The sequence below is a fragment of the Podarcis liolepis genome, assembly GCF_965112155.1.
Source record: "Podarcis liolepis genome assembly, chromosome: 5".
NCBI lineage: Eukaryota > Metazoa > Chordata > Lepidosauria > Squamata > Lacertidae > Podarcis > Podarcis liolepis.
In genome coordinates, this window is record NC_139556.1 from 174,566 (window position 1) to 192,265 (window position 17,700).

General features: G+C 46.1%; 3 protein-coding genes across 3 annotated transcripts in view; all 3 read right to left on the reverse strand.

Annotated features, from left to right (window-relative positions):
• The window catches only part of LOC310706960 (maestro heat-like repeat family member 5), a 54,027-nt gene extending 52,936 nt beyond the window's left edge, over positions 1–1,091 (reverse strand). The window contains exon 1 of the mRNA XM_083503398.1: positions 735–1,091. The gene's annotated coding sequence lies outside the window, so the exon portion shown is untranslated. The remainder of the gene's footprint in view (positions 1–734) is intronic.
• Positions 1–17,700, reverse strand: part of LOC310706952 (GPI mannosyltransferase 4-like) — a 56,123-nt gene that overhangs the window by 13,337 nt on the left and 25,086 nt on the right. The window lies entirely within an intron of this gene.
• LOC310706919 (trypsin-like) lies at positions 12,108–14,804 on the reverse strand (the record flags this gene model as incomplete). The annotated part of the gene is made up of 5 exons (XM_083503297.1): positions 12,108–12,285; positions 13,319–13,494; positions 13,838–14,094; positions 14,324–14,474; positions 14,795–14,804. 5 exons carry the CDS (start codon positions 14,802–14,804, stop codon positions 12,136–12,138), a joined length of 744 nt encoding a protein of 247 aa, XP_083359423.1. The 3' UTR covers positions 12,108–12,135.

Consider the following 17,700-nt stretch of genomic DNA (forward strand, 5'->3'; position numbering starts at 1 on the left):
CTCATGGGTAATTACTTTGAAGTCAAATTGTCCACAGGAAAAAGTCAGCGCTCTCCGGCAACAGCTATGCGGTTTCGCTCCGTGGAAGGAGCAGACGATTCGAAGCACCTCGCCACTCACCCCAAGTTGCTCCGGACCCCCGAAACCGGGTTTTCCCCCGAGTAGGGGAGGCGCAAAGGGTGCCCGCCGAATCCCACGTTCACAGAGCTGGGAGTACCTTTGGCTGCAGATAAAATGGAGGGCCAAGCTACAACTATGGTTTACCTAGGCATTGAGCTGGACACAGTCGCCCAAACCTCAAAACTTCCTAGTGAAAAAATGGTTGCGCTTAGGGACCTCATTCAGCAACTTCTCCCTCTAAGAAAAGTTACGCTCAGGCAGTCGTTGTTAGGCCATTTGAACTTTGCTTGCTGAGTGGTTTCCCCAGGCCGCCCATTTTGCAGCCGCCTCGCGAGGTTGTCAGCAGGCTTGTGGTCACCCCATCACAGGGTTCCCCTATCTAAAGAGGTAAAATCTGATCTGGAAGTCTGGCTGAAGTTCTTGGAAAGGTATAATGGTGAAGAAGCAACCGTTGGAACGCAAAGGCAAAGCGGCCAGTACCAAATGCAAAGGGGTAGCGACAAAGACGTGTCCTTTTAAGCCTCCCTCCTTTTGCTCCACCAAGCCCCCCACAAACGTTAAAGGTGCCCCACCACCCTGCAAATGCAGCTAGAAATAAGAACCCCCAGTCTAACCTGATCCGTCAGGCGAGCTGTGCGCTTCCGAGTAAAAGGACTAAACGGCGATGGGCTGGCGCTGAACGTGCAAACCGCGTTCCGCAAAGCTCCGCTGCAGAGAAGCCACCCAGAGAGAAGGGAACACTCGGTCGATGGGGTTTTCCAGCGCGGTTTCAGCCCTGCTGTTCCGGAGCTAGATGGCTCTGGCTGCCGAAGCGGCTGCCTGGAACACGGGTGGGCAATCCAATGGGAGGCACAACACCGATGCGCGGGTAAATCCAAGTGAAAATCGATCACCGAAGGAATTGAGATACACAGCCTAAAGAAAAGGTAAGAGACAAAACAACCTTAATACAAACCAAAGCAGGATGGCTGGCGAGGCGAAAAGAGGGCGAGCCCCAGCCACGCCGGCCCTAAATAGGGCAGGCTACACCCCCCAGCCACCCAACTGGCTGGCTGGGTTGACGACGCGGCCGGGATTCCCTCGGTCTCACGGGGGCTGGATGCAACCATTAAAAGAAGTCTGTAATGAGATTCTAGAGGGAAAAAAGGCACCTGAATCGTGGAAAGAAGCGTATATCTCACTCATACCAAAGACAGAGACTGAAAAGACTCAATTGAAGAACTACCGCCCAATATCATTACTCAATGTGGATTACAAAATTTTTGCAGACATTTTGGCAAAAAGATTTTAAAAAGTGTTGATGGAAAAGATTCATAAGAACCAAGCAGGCTTTCTCCCAAAAAGGCACCTAGCAGACAATGTAAGGAACATAATAGACATTTTGGAAAAGTTAGAGGTGGATATAAACTCTAAAGCAGTGTTGATTTTTGTGGACGCGGAGAAAGCCTTTGACAATATTTCTTGGAGTTTTATGAAAAAGAATCTTCATGGGATGGGGGTAGGCCAAGGTTTTGAGATGGTATGGGTGCAATATATTCTGAACAAAAAGCTAAGCTGATTGTAAATAATGTAATAACTGAGGAACTCAAGATAGAAAAAGGAACACGACAGGGGTGCCCAATTTCCCCATTGCTTTTTATCTCGGTTCTGGAGGTGTTGCTGAATATGATCAGAAATGACCAGCAGGTCAAAGGTGTACAGGTCGGAGCTAAACATTACAAGTTAAGAGCTTTTGCAGATGACTTAGTATTGACCCTGCAAGAGCCAAACACTAGTACGAAAAAGGTGTTAGAAATAATCCAACAGTTTGGCCAGGTAGCCGGATTTAAATTGAATAAACAAAAAACTAAAGTTTTAGGAAAAAATTTAACAGATATGGAGAAGGAGAAATTTCAAGAGGAGACAGGGCTGACGGTGGTTAAGAAGGTGAAATATCTAGGGGTTTATTTGACATCTAAAAATTTGAATTTGTATAAGGATAACTATGAAAAATGTTGGTCAGAAATTAAAAAAGATCTAGAAATATGGTCAAATTTGAAATTGTCAATGTTAGGCCGAATTGCAGTGATTAAGATGAATGTATTGCCTAGAATGTTATTTTTGTTTCAAACCTTGCAGATTCTTGACAAGATGGAATGTTTTAAGAGGTGGCAGAAAGATATCTCGAAATTTGTCTGGCAGGGCAAAAAGCCCAGAATTAAATTTAAAATACTGACAGATGCTAAAGAAAGAGGGGGATTCGCCCTGCCGGACTTAAAATTGTACTATGAAGCAGCAGCATTTTGCTGGCTGAAAGAGTGGATGCTCCTCGAGAACACAGACATATTGGATTTGGAAGGTTTTAATAATGCATTTGGTTGGCACGCATATTTATGGTATGACAAAATTAAGCTGCATAGGGCCTTTAAAAACCATATTGTCAGAAAAGCATTGTTTAATGTTTGGATAAGATATAAAGATCTGTTGGAAAACAAAACCCCTAGATGGGTGTCTCCTGTGGAGGCTAAGGCAGTGAAGAAACTCAATATGGAGGTCGGATGGCCAAAGTATTGGGAAATCTTGGAACAGGAGGGAGATAAACTGAAATTACAAAGTCATGAGAAAATGAAACATAAAGTACAAAATTGGTTTCAATATCATCAAATAATGGAGTTTTTAAAACAGGACAGGAAAATTGGCTTTCAGGTGGAAAAATCAAAATTAGAGACTGAATTGTTAGAACCCAATACTAAGAATTTATCAAGAATGTATAACTTGCTGCTGAAATGGAATACACAAGATGAAACAGTTAAATCGGCTATGATTAAGTGGGCACAGGACATTGGTCATAACATTATGTTTGCTGACTGGGAATGGTTGTGGAACACCGGTATTAAATTCACGGCATGTAATGCCTTAAAGGAAAACATTATGAAAATGATCTACAGGTGGTACATGACCCCAGTCAAGCTAGCAAAAATTTACCATTTGCCTGATAATAAGTGTTGGAAATGTAAAGAGACTGAAGGTACTTTCTATCACCTTTGGTGGACATGCCCGAAGATTAAGGCTTTCTGGGAAATGATTTATAATGAAATGAAAAAGGTACTTAAATGTACTTTCCCTAAAAAACCAGAGGCCTTCCTCTTGGGCATTGTCGGCCAATTGGTGCCAAGAAGGACAGAACTTTCTTTATGTATGCTACAACAGCAGCAAGAATACTCATCGCAAAGTATTGGAAGACACAAGACCTACCCACTCTGGAAGAATGGCAGATGAAAGTGATGGACAATATGACATTGGCTGAGATGACTGGCAGAATCCGTGATCAGGGAAAAGAGACGGCGGAAGAAGAATGGAGAAAATTTAAAAGCTATCTTAAGGACTACTATAAACTTGATGAATGCTAGAATGTCGAGGTTTTCAGGGGGAAAAAGGGATACAGTGATATAAGATCAGATTATAGAAAAGATTAAGATGACAGAGGTTGGAAAGGAATATTTAGAAGTTGCTAAAAAATTATGGACATTGGGATGCAGAAAGGGGGGGTATGGGGGAGTCCCGGAAAAGAGGTTTATGAAAAAATGTTAAGAAACTATACGTGTTTGTATGTCTTTTTAAGTGCTTGTTTTGTCTTTTAAAAATTCTGTAAAACCAATAAAAATTTTATAAAAAAAAAAAAGAATGGTTCTGGCTTTGGAACAAAATTCTGCCTAAAAGGCCCTTCCTGGGTTTTTTTTTATGATGTTAGCCGCTCTGAGCCCGGCCTCAGCCGGGGAGGGCAGGATACAAATAAAAAATTCTTATTTTTATTCAAAGGGAACACAAATTAAAACTAAATATGTCACACTAACTTTGGGGAGAAAAAGAAAACACACTCACTCTTTTTGAAGGTCACTGTGTACCAGCGTTGCTAAGGGCCGCCAAGCCCCTGGAGACATGAGGTCACAGCACTCTGGCAACATGATGGAATGATGATGTCAGTGGAAAGGAGACCTCTTGCTCATCTCTTTTTCTATTTACATTCTATTTGCTGATTTATGATCCGGCAAACCTTCACTGAAGATGAACTAAGAACTTCTTAATGGATTGAATATTTTTAAAACTAATTCTCCATTAGTAACATTCTAATGATAACAAATCAAATCAAATCTTGCCACATCATAATACAAACAATAAAGCCAATTATACATTCCAAACTAAAAATTTTGGGGAGGCCTTTCCATGTTCTGGCTGTCGGGATTTGTAAATATGCTACTTTTGAGCAAATAAAGGGACATTAGGACAGAAGAAACATGTGGGACTTGTTTTACTGCCCTTTCAACACGACCGCTGTGCAGCTTTGCTCATTGCTTTACGACCTGCAGAGGCTCGCAGGGGGAAGCGTGCTGGACGCCGAACAATAAAGCAATAAATCTACCTAACAAGCAGTATTCTGAGGGCATCTTCCATGGGCCATGGGCCATGGGCCTGATCCAGAAGCCTCGTCTTGTGTTCTTAATGTAGAACAGTAGCAGAGGAGGGGAATCAGGGTTTCCAGGTGAAGCTGACCTTCTGATCAGCAAGTCCTAGGCTCTGTGGTTTAACCCACAGCGCCACCCGCGTCCCTTTGTAGCAATATAGCAAGTGGGGAAATGAAGAAGGGAGAATCAACAAAAGATCCATGAAAATGTCAATAAATATCAAGCAATACTCATTGGTTAAAATCATGATGCCTGTTTAAGCAAACCAACAAAGCTTTCCAAAGATCTCTGAAGGAAGGGAGGGCTGCTCCTTGACAATATCCGCCCTCCCTTCCCCACAGGTGGGCAGGGTTTGTGGCACCGAGCGAGGCTCACCTGGGCGGGTGCCACCCACCTGCTTGAGCTGGCCTTTGACCCGCCCTCGGCCAGGGAGGACAATGGACGGCGGGCCTAAGGCCAAAAGAAGCTGACTCCTGGGCTCAAGCCTGTTTTGCTGTTCTTACGCAAAGCCTTATCTGCTTGTGGTGTTAGTCCCCAGGAATATTCCGGGCACTCGTTCAGTATCGGGGCTGCCACTTCAGCGGCAATACAGGGTTGGGACCCTGCACACATCAAAACACTGGGCTGCTGGCGCTCAACAGCCTACAAAAGTCACATTCGTCCCAGCTCCTCCTCCTTATCACTTGCAATTTAATTGTCTTACATGTTTGCCCACCATAGAATCATAGAGTTGGAATAGACCACAAGGGCCATCGAGTCCAACCCCCTGCCAAGCAGGAAACACCATCAGAGCTTTCCTGACATATGGTTGTCAAGCCTCTGCTTAAAGACCTCCAAAGAAGGAGACTCCACCACACTCCTGGGCAGCAAATTCCACTGTCAAACAGCTCTTACTGTCAGGAAGTTCTTCCTAATGTTTAGGTGGAATCTTCTTTCTTGTAGTTTGGATCCATTGCTCTGTGTATGCTTGTCTGGAGCAGCAGAAAACAACCTTTCTCCCTCCTCTATGTGACATCCTTTTATATATTTGAACATGGCTATCATATCACCCCTTAACCTCCTCTTCTCCAGGCTAAACATGCCCAGCTCCCTTAGCCGTTCCTCATAAGGCATCGTTTCCAGGCCTTTGACCATTTTGGTTGCCCTCCTCTGGACACGTTCCAGTTTGTCAGTGTCCTTCTTGAATTGTGGTGCCCAGAACTGGACACAGTACTCCAGGTGAGGTCTGACCAGAGCACAATACAGTGGCACTATTACTTCCCTTGATCTAGATGCTATACTCCTATTGATGCAGCCCAGAATTGCATTGGCTTTTTTAGCTGCCGCGTCACACTGTTGGCTCATGTCAAGTTTGTGGTCAACCAAGACTCCTAGATCCTTTTCACATGTACTGCTCTCAAGCCAGGTGTCACCCATCTTGTATTTGTGCCTCTCATTTTTTTTGCCCAAGTGCAATACTTTACATTTCTCCCTGTTAAAATTCATCTTGTTTGCTTTTGCCCAGTTCTCTAATCTGTCAAGGTCGTTTTGAAGTGTGATCCTGTCCTCTGGGGTGTTAGCCACCCCTCCCAGTTTGGTGTCATCTGCAAATTTGATCAGGATGCCCTTGAGTCCATCATCCAAGTCGTTGATAAAGATGTTGAATAAGACCGGGCCCAAGACAGAACCCTGTGGCACCCCACTAGTCACTCTTCTCCAGGATGAAGAGGAACCATTGATGAGCACCCTTTGGGTTCGGTCAGTCAGCCAGTTACAAATCCACTGAGTGGTAGCATAGTCAAGACCGCATTTTACCAGCTTCTTTACAAGAATATCATGGGGCACCTTGTCGAATGCCTTGCTGAAATCAAGGTAGGCTACATCCACTGCATTCCCTTCATCTACCAGGCTTGTAATTCTGTGAAAAAACGAGATCAGGTTAGTCTGACATGACTTATTTTTCAGAAATCCATGCTGACTGTTGGTGATCACAGCATTCCTTTCTAGGTGCTCACAGACTGTTTGCTTAATGATCTGCTCCAGAATCTTCCCTGGTATTGATGTCAGACTGAGAGGGCGGTAATTATTTGGGTCCTCTCTTTTCCCCTTTTTGAAAATAGGGACAACATTTGCCCTCCTCCAGTCTGCCGGGACTTCGCCTGTTCTCCAGGAATTCTCAAAGATGACTGCCAGTGGTTCTGAGGTCACATCTGCCAGTTCTTTTAATACTCTTGGATGCAGTTCGTCTGGCCCTGGAGACTTGACTAGCCAAGTATTCTTGTACTGTCTCCTTAGTTATTCTGGGCTGTGTTTCCTTTGCTGAATCATTTTCTCCAAATTCTTCAGGTCGGGCATTGTTTTCTTTATCGGAGAAGACTGAGGCAAAGAAGGCACTGAGGAGTTCAGCCCTTTCTGTGTCCCCTGTTTGCATTTCACCATCTCCTCTGAGTGACCCCACTGTTTCTTTGTTCTTCCTTTTGCTACGGACATACCCATAAAAGCCTTTTTTGTTGCTTTTAACCTCTCTAGCAAGCCTGAGTTCATTCTGTGCTTTAGCTTTTCTGACTTTGTGTCTACATGTGCTGGCTATTTGTTTGAATTCCTCTTTGGTGGTTTCCCCCTGTCAGGGAACTGACATCAGAGCAGAGGGGAGAGGCGAGGCTCCCAGATTCTGCAGGAGAGGGAACGAGTAAGGGAAGAGAGAGAACGTCATCTGGGGAAGGAAGTCCAGGTGACACCAGGAAGAAGGGAGAGGGAGAGAGCATCTCAGAGTTGAGGCTCCGAGACTCTTCCAGTGAAGTCAGTGAGGAGGGTGGAGGACCACCACTCGGCACGCCCACTCTGCGCAGAAGGCTTCCGCGCAGAGAGGCGAGGCGGAGGTTGTCCGTTAAGGAATTCTTATGCTGGAGGAAATTTAGGAGACGCCCACTCACGGATTCTGCTAGCGACTGAGCAGCAGCGCCAAGGGCTGCTCAGTCAGGGGAAGACACAACCACCCCATAAGCAGTTTGGAACAGCTGGAGGTTTACACACAAGCAACCCCAATTCCCCTTGACACCCCCCTTTTCCATTTTTTGTACACATCCTTTTTAAATCTTAACTCAGTTAAAAGTTCTTTAGATAGCCACCCTGGCTTCTTTAAGCACCTTCCATGTTTCCGTCTCATTGGTATTGCCTGACATTGTGCTTTTACTATCTCCCTCTTAACAAACTCCCAGCCATCATGAACTCCCTTTCCTTTTAGTATTACTGTCCATGGGATCTCACCCAGCACTTCGCTAAGTTTTATGAAGTCGGCTTTCTTAAAGTCAAGAAATTGAGTCCTAGTATGCTTGGCTGCTCCTTTCCGCTGTATAGTAAACTTCAGAAGAGCATGATCACTCGCGCCTAATGATCCTTCCACTTCTACCCCACTAACCAGGTCATCAACATTGGTTAGGACCAGATCTAAAATGGCAGTTCCTCTTGTTGCTTCTCCCACTTTCTGGACAATGAAGTTGTCTGCAAGGCCAGTGAGGAATCTGTTTGACCTTATGCTCTTGGCTGAGTTTGACATCCAACAAATATCCGGGTAATTGAAGTCCCCCATTACTACTACCCTTCCTTTTGCATGCTTGGCCATCTGTTCCAGGAAGGCATCATCTATGTCCTCCGTTTGGCTTGGGGATCTATAGTAAACTCCCACAATGAGGTCTCTGTTATTCTTCTCTCCCTTAATTTTGACCCAAATGCTCTCACTTTGGCTTTGAGGTTCTAAATCTTGGATCTCTTCACAGGTATACACATCCCTGACATATAACGCCACTCTTCCTCCTTTCTTGTCTGGTCTGTTTCTCTGAAATAGATTGTATCCCTCCATTATTACATTCCAATTGTGGGACTTATCCCACCAGGTTTCAGTGATGCCTATTATGTCATATTTAGTTTGCTGTACCAAGAGCTCAAGCTCATCTTGCCATGTCGAATAATTGTTTTGATTGGAAATGATTATTTTAATGACAAGAAGTATTCAGGTTCAATAGTTCTCGGTGATTATGTCAAAAAGGGATCAGTTTGAAGCCATAAAACCTCGAAATCTTCCATAAAATGGTGCGGCAAAGCATAAAGTTGGGGGATCAAAACCCCTGGCTCACTCGAGTACACTGAAGGAGAACTATGAAGGGGTGAAGTATGTGCTGGAGAAAATTGGTTATGATCAGCATGATCAGCCTAGCTTCCTTCTGGGCTTGAGAATCTCCGCAGCCAGTTATTTCCTCCCAGCCTAACCTGCCTCGCACCATACAGTTGTGCTGCGCTTGCCTGTGCTTTTGCTGGTTTTGTAAACTGCTTTGAGGTTTTTTGTTCTACAATCAAGCAACACATACTTTTCAGGAAATAGTGAAATGGAAACATGGCCACCTGCCCAACCTGAGGAGGTGTATGCATATCAGGAAATCTCCAAAAACAGATTGGGTTTTCGTTGGAAAGGGACAACACCTGCTTCTGGTGCTCGTGAGCAACGGTGAGTGAGTGTCAGTTGCAATCAAAGTGTACTTCCTGCATTGCAGGGGGTGGGCTGGATGACCCTTGGGGATCTCTGAAGCCTACAATTCTCTAGAATCTGAGGCAAACTGACAGAGTGTTTAGCTTGGGTGTTGGTTCCAAATGAAGGCCTTTCTGTGGCAAATAGCCGAGATTGGCATAGATTTGGGCCTTTCCCTGAACCCATAAATTTGGGACTTGCTTCCAGAAAAATGTGCAGGACAGACCTGCAGCCATTCCATGTAAAGAGAAAAGACCAAAAAAAAAAGAGAGAGAGTCCTCTATGCTGACTTGCCCGTTTCAGGATAGTTTCACCTAGGTTCCAAAATGTCACATTGATCTCAACAAAATTCATTTCAAGTTAGTGTGCATATAACCATAGCCTTATATTATTGTTAAGTTTGCTTCAGATGATTCAATTGGTTTCACTTCTGCCCTGTGTGTTTGCCAAAGGACTGGCAGTGGACTTTTTTGCCTGTTCTTAAAGACCACAAAGACCACAGAGAGAGCGACCTGCGTAGGGGAAACTTCTGCACCAAATGCATCAGCGAACCCAATGCACCCAGGTATCTCTGCCCTGTGTGAGAAAGAGAGTGGTTGCCAGTCAGTGCAGAGCAGCCTTTCTCCACCTTGGGTCACTCAATGTTGTGGGAGTACAAGGCCCATCATCCCTGACCACTGGTCCTGCTAATGAGGTCCTGACCACTGGTGGCTTGGGCATGCTGCAGGCCCTGTGGGGAGTGCCTCCCAGCATTTTGTCACCCTCCTCAGTGGTGACGCCCAGGGTGGCACACACCCACCGCACCCCCTTCCTCTGCCCTTGCCTGCAGAGACAATGGAATGCATCCCTCCTGTCATAACCCTGTTTTTATCAAGGGGCAGAGTTAAGAGCTTTCAGCAGCACTAGCAACCTCCAAGGATCAGTTGGTCTTTGTTTCAGGCTGCTTTGGGCACCATTCAGTGCAGTGACATAGCGTATGAGCACACTCAACTAAACTTGCCATTTGTGGGCACTCTCAGTTGGCATCTCTGTGGTTGGCAATGATGGGAAAACAGAACTGAGATGTCTGTAAGAAGCTGGTGAGGTGGGCAAGGGGGCTTGGCCTAGCTCAGGCAAGGGACTGTTGGATGGCTTCCTTAAGTACAACTGATAGCCAGTTTTGACGAAGAGCAAAGAACTGAAGAGGTTGTGCCTCAACCTACCAGGCACTTTCTTGGCAGAAACAGTGACGTCACAGAGGGGTGTGTGAAATGGGTACCTTAGGGGGTATGGAAATCAGCAGCTCTGCAACTTACATCCGTTGGAGGGGTTGGGCCTCTGAGCACCCCAAGTGCCTCACTTCACAAACAAGCAGACTTCAGAGCCAGCTCTAGGTGGGTGCTGGTGTGGTAGGTTCTTTCATGGAGCTTTGACTGTGTTAGGCCATGGAAGGCCGTGGAAGGCTGGGATGCTAACGAAACTGCTCCATGGAGTAAATATTGTGAGAGTTTAGAAATCAAATCTAAAAATGCATATTCTTACTAGTAAGCAAGTGTGGAGATTAAAATCACAGAGCAGTATTGCTGTTAGGTGGACTCAGATCAATGCAATTGGTAGAGAAGGCTCTGTGTTATTTCATTTCCCCTCCTCTCTTGGTAGGGAAGAAGGAAAAAAGTATTTTCTGTTCCTTCTCTCTCTCTCTCTCTCTCTCTCTCTCTCTCTCTCTCTCCAACCAGCCGATGGGAGAAGACTTGTATCTGCTTGCTCCAGCATCAGGCTCATGCCTGAGGCTGCTTTCACTGTAAATACAAGTATTTTACCTGCATTTATTTTTACTGCTGTTGTTGCTAAGGACAGGTGCTTGACTGTGAGTAAACTATATGTTTTAACCATACTTTTCAGTCGGTGGCCTGTTTCTATAATAAACAGGGTAACAGAAGGGGAGATCAGCCTAAAGGCTTTTGTTTTTACTGTTAAAGATGCTTGGCACTGTGCTTCTAAACACAAGCAATAAGCTGATGTTTTGTCTGTTGGTCAGGTTTGTGGAGGAATAAAATATAGTTAACATATTCCCTCACCTACATGGTAAACCCTAACCAACATCTACCATAATGTGAAATCAAGCCATTCCAGGAGGTGTGCCGGAAGCTGAGGAGTGAGGGAGCAAATCATTCGATTCTGCTCCCTTGCCTCAGCCATGACCCCTCTGGTGGTGGGCAGACTGGGGGGTAGACTTCCTTGAAGCCTTCTCTTCCACAGTAGCCGGGCCTGTGTAGCAGGAACCCCCCACCCCAATCATTCTGTTTGCACAAACTTCACACACACTCACACTCACACACTACATACTCCACATTTCTGTTATAAATTCATAGAAAATCAACCATACATCGGATTTGCACTGTTCCATTTTATTTTACTCCATGTGACAAGGACTATCAAAGGGGGGGTGGCTTGGTTCTGGTCAGCCATAATCCCTTCACCATCCCAGCACATCCACAGGAGCCCTGCCCAGTTGCTATGCCAACCCTGATGATCCCAGACAGAAGACAATCAAGATCACAAAGAACTTGCATATGGGAGTGGATTCAGCACAGACTGAAACAAAGGACAATAATCAGATCTCCCCTCTGGGGGCAGGAAACTGCAAACTCCCCTTTGTCACCTGGAAAGTACTCATGGGGAGGGGGAAAGGAGGAACCAGCCAGGTGACAGGACACTCAGGTTACCACCACAACTCCTCCCTCAACCCCTCCTTTCTGTAATGTATGCATGATGTTTCTGGGGGTGGGCTTGACCTAGAGGAGGGGAATTTCAAAAGTTTTTATAAGGTCTTGCACACCATCTTTCTGGGTCTTTCCTCTCTCTTGCAAGTGAGGGGAACACCCTGTTGCAACAGTTCAATAAAGGCCAAGCCTACAGGCTGCTGTTTTGCTCCAAGTTATCCTGGTTGGTGTCTTTGTTTTTGTCCAAGAGAGCCCTCGGATTTTTCCGTTAACACTGTGCAGTCATTGCATTGCTGGTGGTGCCAGATCACAGGGCCTCTCTCAGAGCAGCAAGATACCAGGTCAGAGCTCAATCTGGCTTTATTGCTCTTCAGTTGTTGGCAATTGTGTAGTGGATCCAGTCTTCAAAGATGCAGACCTTGGTGTACAGCCCCAGCCGGTTCTCTTCACTGCAGCTTTTCTTCCAGGACAGCAGTCCTTGGAGGGCTTCTTCACACACCAGGGGGCTGCCCACATCTCCCTAAGACATAGACAACAGCTTTGGGACTCTCCAGGGGACAGGATCAAATCATGGCAATTTCTCACTGTCGTTATTTGAACTCTCAGGCCCTGAAGCACTGCCTGCAGCAGGAGAGAGGGAGCTGTGTGAGGCTTTCCCCAGCCACAAGTACCTCCTGAGTGGTCCCAAGAGGTTGGCTCTTGCAGCTGGAGAATTTCCCTTCCCGTTGGGGTGGGTGTGCGCTTGCGCTTACAGCCCCTCTGGCCCTCTCAAGAATGTGGGAATGACATAAATGCTATTTAACTTTGATATGGGGAGGATTTGGCACATGGCTTTTTATTGTACTTTTCAAATATATTATGCTTTGTTGTTTAGTTCTGGTTAATGTTCGGCCAGTAGCTACTAGCCTGCCTATGGAGAATGCTTGTGCTTGTGAGTGATTTGGTTGGAGACAGCTCCAGTCTGAAGGGAAGCATTCATCTATATGGTGTGTGTGGATGCACATAATTAGACCATGTTACTGAACTCAAAGTCAGGGACACCTACACAACCTTACCTCCCACCAAAAAGTGCAGGCTCAGGGGGCCACCAAAACCACACCTCTCACCCATGGCTTGGAGTGGCTAGGAGCACACATGCCCATCTGGGAGGCCAGGCAAGGCATGCAGGCTCCTCTAGGCACCCATCTCATCAACCCTGCAGGACCATCTCCCAGGTTGGCCAGTGGTGCTATTGGAACTGTGAGTTTAGTGCCAAGTGGCGCTTGGATAGAAGAAAGATAGAGACAGCAGGTGAGAGTTGCAGGAAGAGAGGGAGGGAGAGAGGAAGAAGAGCAGTCCTGATGGTCATGGAGGAAATCACAGGCAGAGCATAAAAGGTGACAAAAAGCAAACTTTTGAAGTTTCTGGTCCATGGTCTCTCCCAGCTTCAGATGTACTGATACAGCTTCTGGCCAAGATCACAAGGGAGTCAAGGTATGCCTCTGCTTGTTTGCTCCCCACCCCCCACCCCACCCCAATCACTGGACTTGCCAGTAAAAGGAGAAGAGCCTCACCTTGCAGGCATCTTGGCTGCTGTCCAGCTGTCCAGCACAAAGCATCCTGTCAGTGAACCGTCCTGGGTAGACATTGTTGCAAGTGGCATCAGATGTGACTGGAAGGTAGCAGCACTGCAGAAGGTTGTCTGTTCCATCAGCTGTAAGCCCAAAATATGTTGATCCTGAGCAGCTGCCTGGGGCAAGGCAGGAGGGAGACTCTTATGCTCAGGCCTCACCCCTCTCTCCTTGATCTCTTTCTGCTTCAAGGGGGCACTGCCACCTGCCATGAATCTATCATAGTACAATGAATTGTTGGTGCCTCCCTCCCACCATTTGCCGTTCATCTACCCTTCCCTTTTTTGCATGGTGTCATTTATCCCATGCATCACTAAGGAACTTCAGTGCCCCCTTGCGTGTCCCCCACCATAATCCCCCACGGCCACGAAGAGGGGCATCTTCCAGCAGCCCCCTGCTCCAGTCTGTCACAGTTGTTGCTGGTCCTGGTTAGTCTCTCAGCACCACCCTCTCTGTACTCACAGTTGCTGCTGATCCATTCTGAAGCCAGGCACTGGGTCCCAGCTATGGCACATTGGCTGGGCAAACTGATGGGCTGCACTAGCTCACCCAGGACAGCTGGTTGTGCAAGCTTGATGAGCATGATGTCATAGTCCAGTGTGTAGTTGTTGAACTGCTTATGAGGGACCAGCTTGGCAGCAGCAATGGCCTGTTGCTTCTCCTTAGGAAGAGTCTCAGGGACTTGTAGGCCAAGCCAGACCTCCATGTGATCTGGGCTGCTGGAAGAAGAGCAGGTGGGTCAATAGTGTTCTCCCTAGAGTTTTTCTGCCTCAGCCTGGGTTGAAAGATTCCTTGCTCACCCTCAAGGATTCTTGTAGGCAGGCAGGCAAATGCACAAGTTGCCCTCCTATTTCAAATGAGAACAGAGCAGCCAACAGCAGAGAATGGACTTTATTCCCTGTGGGAGACAGATTGTGTGCAAAGGGTGTGAAGCAGGCGTATACCCACCTCCTGCTGCACTGAGCTGAGGACAACACCCATTCTTGGCTGATGAGGGCCCCACTGCAGACATGGTGCACTGACTGGAGGGAGACTTGCCACGGCACAGAATCTTGTTGGCACTTGGCACTACCAACCAACTTCTCAGCAGCTGCAACAGCTCAATATATAATTGGTAGAGGGAAAAATCAAGACTTCTTCAATGGTTAGGAACATGCTAAAATGCAATGTGGCCTCGTGAACTCTGGAAATGGTATCCAGCCTATCCCATGACATCTGTCAGCCAGACTACGGTAGCTAGATGAGGGCGCTGCATGCAATCTCTTCCTGCTAGTAAACAAAGGCTCAACTTTTTGCCACCATATCCTGCTTTCCACCTCCATCTCCCTGCATAGGAATCCTTTGAATTATTGGTCTCATATTGCAAGTAAGTGTGGCTGGCAACTGTTCCTGATTAATTTCTGCCAGAGTTCTACATACCATCACTCATACTGCTAAAATAAAAGCCACGGTTTTAAACCACAGAAAAGATCATAATGTATTATTGTAGACTATTCCAAAACAGTAACTATAACAAGTAACTATATAGTACACTGCTGGTTTGCCCCATGTAACAGTGACATTTCCTCTTTGTACAATCAGCCCAAATAACTGACTGCTTTTGATTATTCTGATATGAGCTGTTAATTTATTTTCTTACCACCATATATATGTACTGTATATGTGTATTATTATATATGAGAATAAAATCAGCATGAAAACATCATTAAAATGCCAGTAAATACTAATTAGTTAACAGAGTTGAGATTCCTGCATGGCAGGGGATTGAACTAGATGACCCTAGGGGTCCCTTCCAACTCTACAATACTATGAAATAAGATACATGTTACAAAGGCTTCTCTAAACATTAAAGTTTTCAAAAGATGTCTGAAGGGAGGGGTGGCTCTTGGTGGCAGGGAGTTCCACAGGGCAGCGGCTGCCACACCAAAGGCTCAATCCCTAATGACGTCCAGCTAAACCTCAGGGTTCATTGGGGTGAGGAGACCAACAGAAGTGCCCCATCAACAGATCTGGGTGGTCACGTTGGAAAGTAAGTACTTTGGGGTCTCATGGTACGTTGGGACCAAATTGCTTAGGGATATGTCAGTTTCACACACTGTTTCAGAACAAATTCAGTTAATAAAGTGGGGCTGGGTGAATAGTCTGAATGGTCAGTGTAGAGAGTGGGTTTTTGGGTTGTATCCAACTAAGTAATACTCAGAGTAGTCCCACTGAAATCAGTGGACTTAAGTTAGGCATGCCCATTAATATCAGTGGGTTAAATCTGAGTATGACTGACAATGGTGATAGCCCTCCTGCATTTCTGTTTCCTGGCTTAACTGCCTGGTTCTCCTTCCCCTCCTCTGTTGCCAGGACACCTCTACTTGCACACTGAAATCTTAGCCCTCTTCTGGATTGATGGCCGTGGATTTGCATTCCAGCTTCTGTACTGCAGTTTTGTTCATCCTCACCCAACATTTCATGACTATTCTTGGGCAGATAAACTGTCCAGATTTGGGGGGGGGGGTGTTGTACCTGCAAGAGCTGCCAGCAGCAAACTGCAACCCAGCCACAGCATGTTCTCTTCTCTCAAACTGGCCTCACTGAGAATGCGGAGTCCTGTGTGCACCTGGAAGTCGTCTAATCTCCCAGAATGGAGAGAAGAGAAGAATGTTTGCACAGCTTTCACATTGACTCTTGTCCATGCAGTTAGGCTATTTTTAGTAACATTTCTGAAGGAGATAAGATTGCTGCTCCTTTGGGTTTGTAGGAGGTCTGGGCTGTAGGTTCCCCAAGTTTTCAGAGTGTTTTGTATTCAGACCCAGCACTGGGGCATTGAGCAGCTCTTTCAGCCTAACAAATCATCAGTAAAAACAATTACAGCCTAGAAAACACAACAGTGGTACCTGAGGCGCGCTTTCCCGCTGGTGCGCGATTTCCGTTCTCATCCTGGGGCTAAGTTCTCAACCCAAGGTACTACTTCCAGGTTAGTGGAGTACAAAGTGTTTGTAACCTGAGGTACCAGTGTATTAACAAAGCGGCAACAAAAATATGCTAAACATTACAATTACAGCAAAAGTCATATTATATGCTTAACAAAGCATTTATAATCTATAAAACAGTATTAGCAACTAAAAAAATAAGCCAAGTACTGTTAATACACGCACTCTCCATGCCCCCATGACTCATAATCTTTCACTCTATTCAGTTCATTGAAATAAACATAATGTCCATTGCTTAGCCAGCCTAGCCAGATGCTGCAGCAGCTGGTATCCTTAGGTGGTGGGCCAGGGCGGAGACGGTGGGACATAGACCAACATCTACCTTTGGGTAGCTCTTCCAGAGGCTGTTGATGAGGAACATGTTCATGTCACCCTCAGGAGGTCAATTCCCACTCAAGGAAGTCCGATGAGCCTGTCCCTCCAGAGCAGCAATCCTGCTGACATGTGCTTGAACAACTTCTTCTAGCGGCAATATAGGTGTTCTATGAATTTGAGAGGGGAACCCCCCCCCAACCCCAAGAAAGTAATAAATGATAGGGTTTTGATTCATAGGGTCATTGTCCAACCCCTTGCAATGCAGGAATCTCAAATAAAGCATCCATTTGGAATATGAAGGGAAAATACAAACTGCAGAGGAATTATGGGCAAGCTTATGCAAAACAACCTGGCTACGCTAGGGCTACTAAGAAGTGATGCGGGGTCACTGAGGGCCATTGGTAATGCAAGAGAACTGTCCTTCCCCCCTGCCCAGATGTACAGAGACAGGAGATTTGGAAGGTTACCGGGGTAGCAGAGCATGATGTCATATGTAGAGTTGGGGGCTGAGAGCAAAGGAGAGAACCATTTTGGCAGGATGGCTAAAGGGAGGCTGGGAGAGATGCCTTGGACTCCACTGCTGCACTGCTGTGGGGAACAAACCCCTCTTGGATGACCACATTGTTAGATCTGGACTCCTTCCATCCAAATTCAGGTGTAGATATGTCAATATATCATATTTCTTAAAGCTACAACAGCCTCCTCCATGCCTTCATTCTCAAGGGAACACAGACCCTGGGTAAGTGCCTGGGACTCCCCTGGAATCTTGCCAAACCTCAGCAGAGATTGTGGGTGGCATCCAACCAACAGGTGTTATATAGATGTATTTATTTTGTGGAAAGATAACAAAGCAGTTCTGGTATGTTTCAGGGACTTTCCTCTCTCAGTTATTAAGCTGGCATTAGGGAATGCTACAGGCAAAGTTTTCCAGGCCCCCATATGCATCAGGCATCTTCCATATAAAAGACTGAGAGCCAGTGTGGTGTAGTGGTTGAGAGTGGTGGACTCGTAATCTGGTGAACCAGGTTC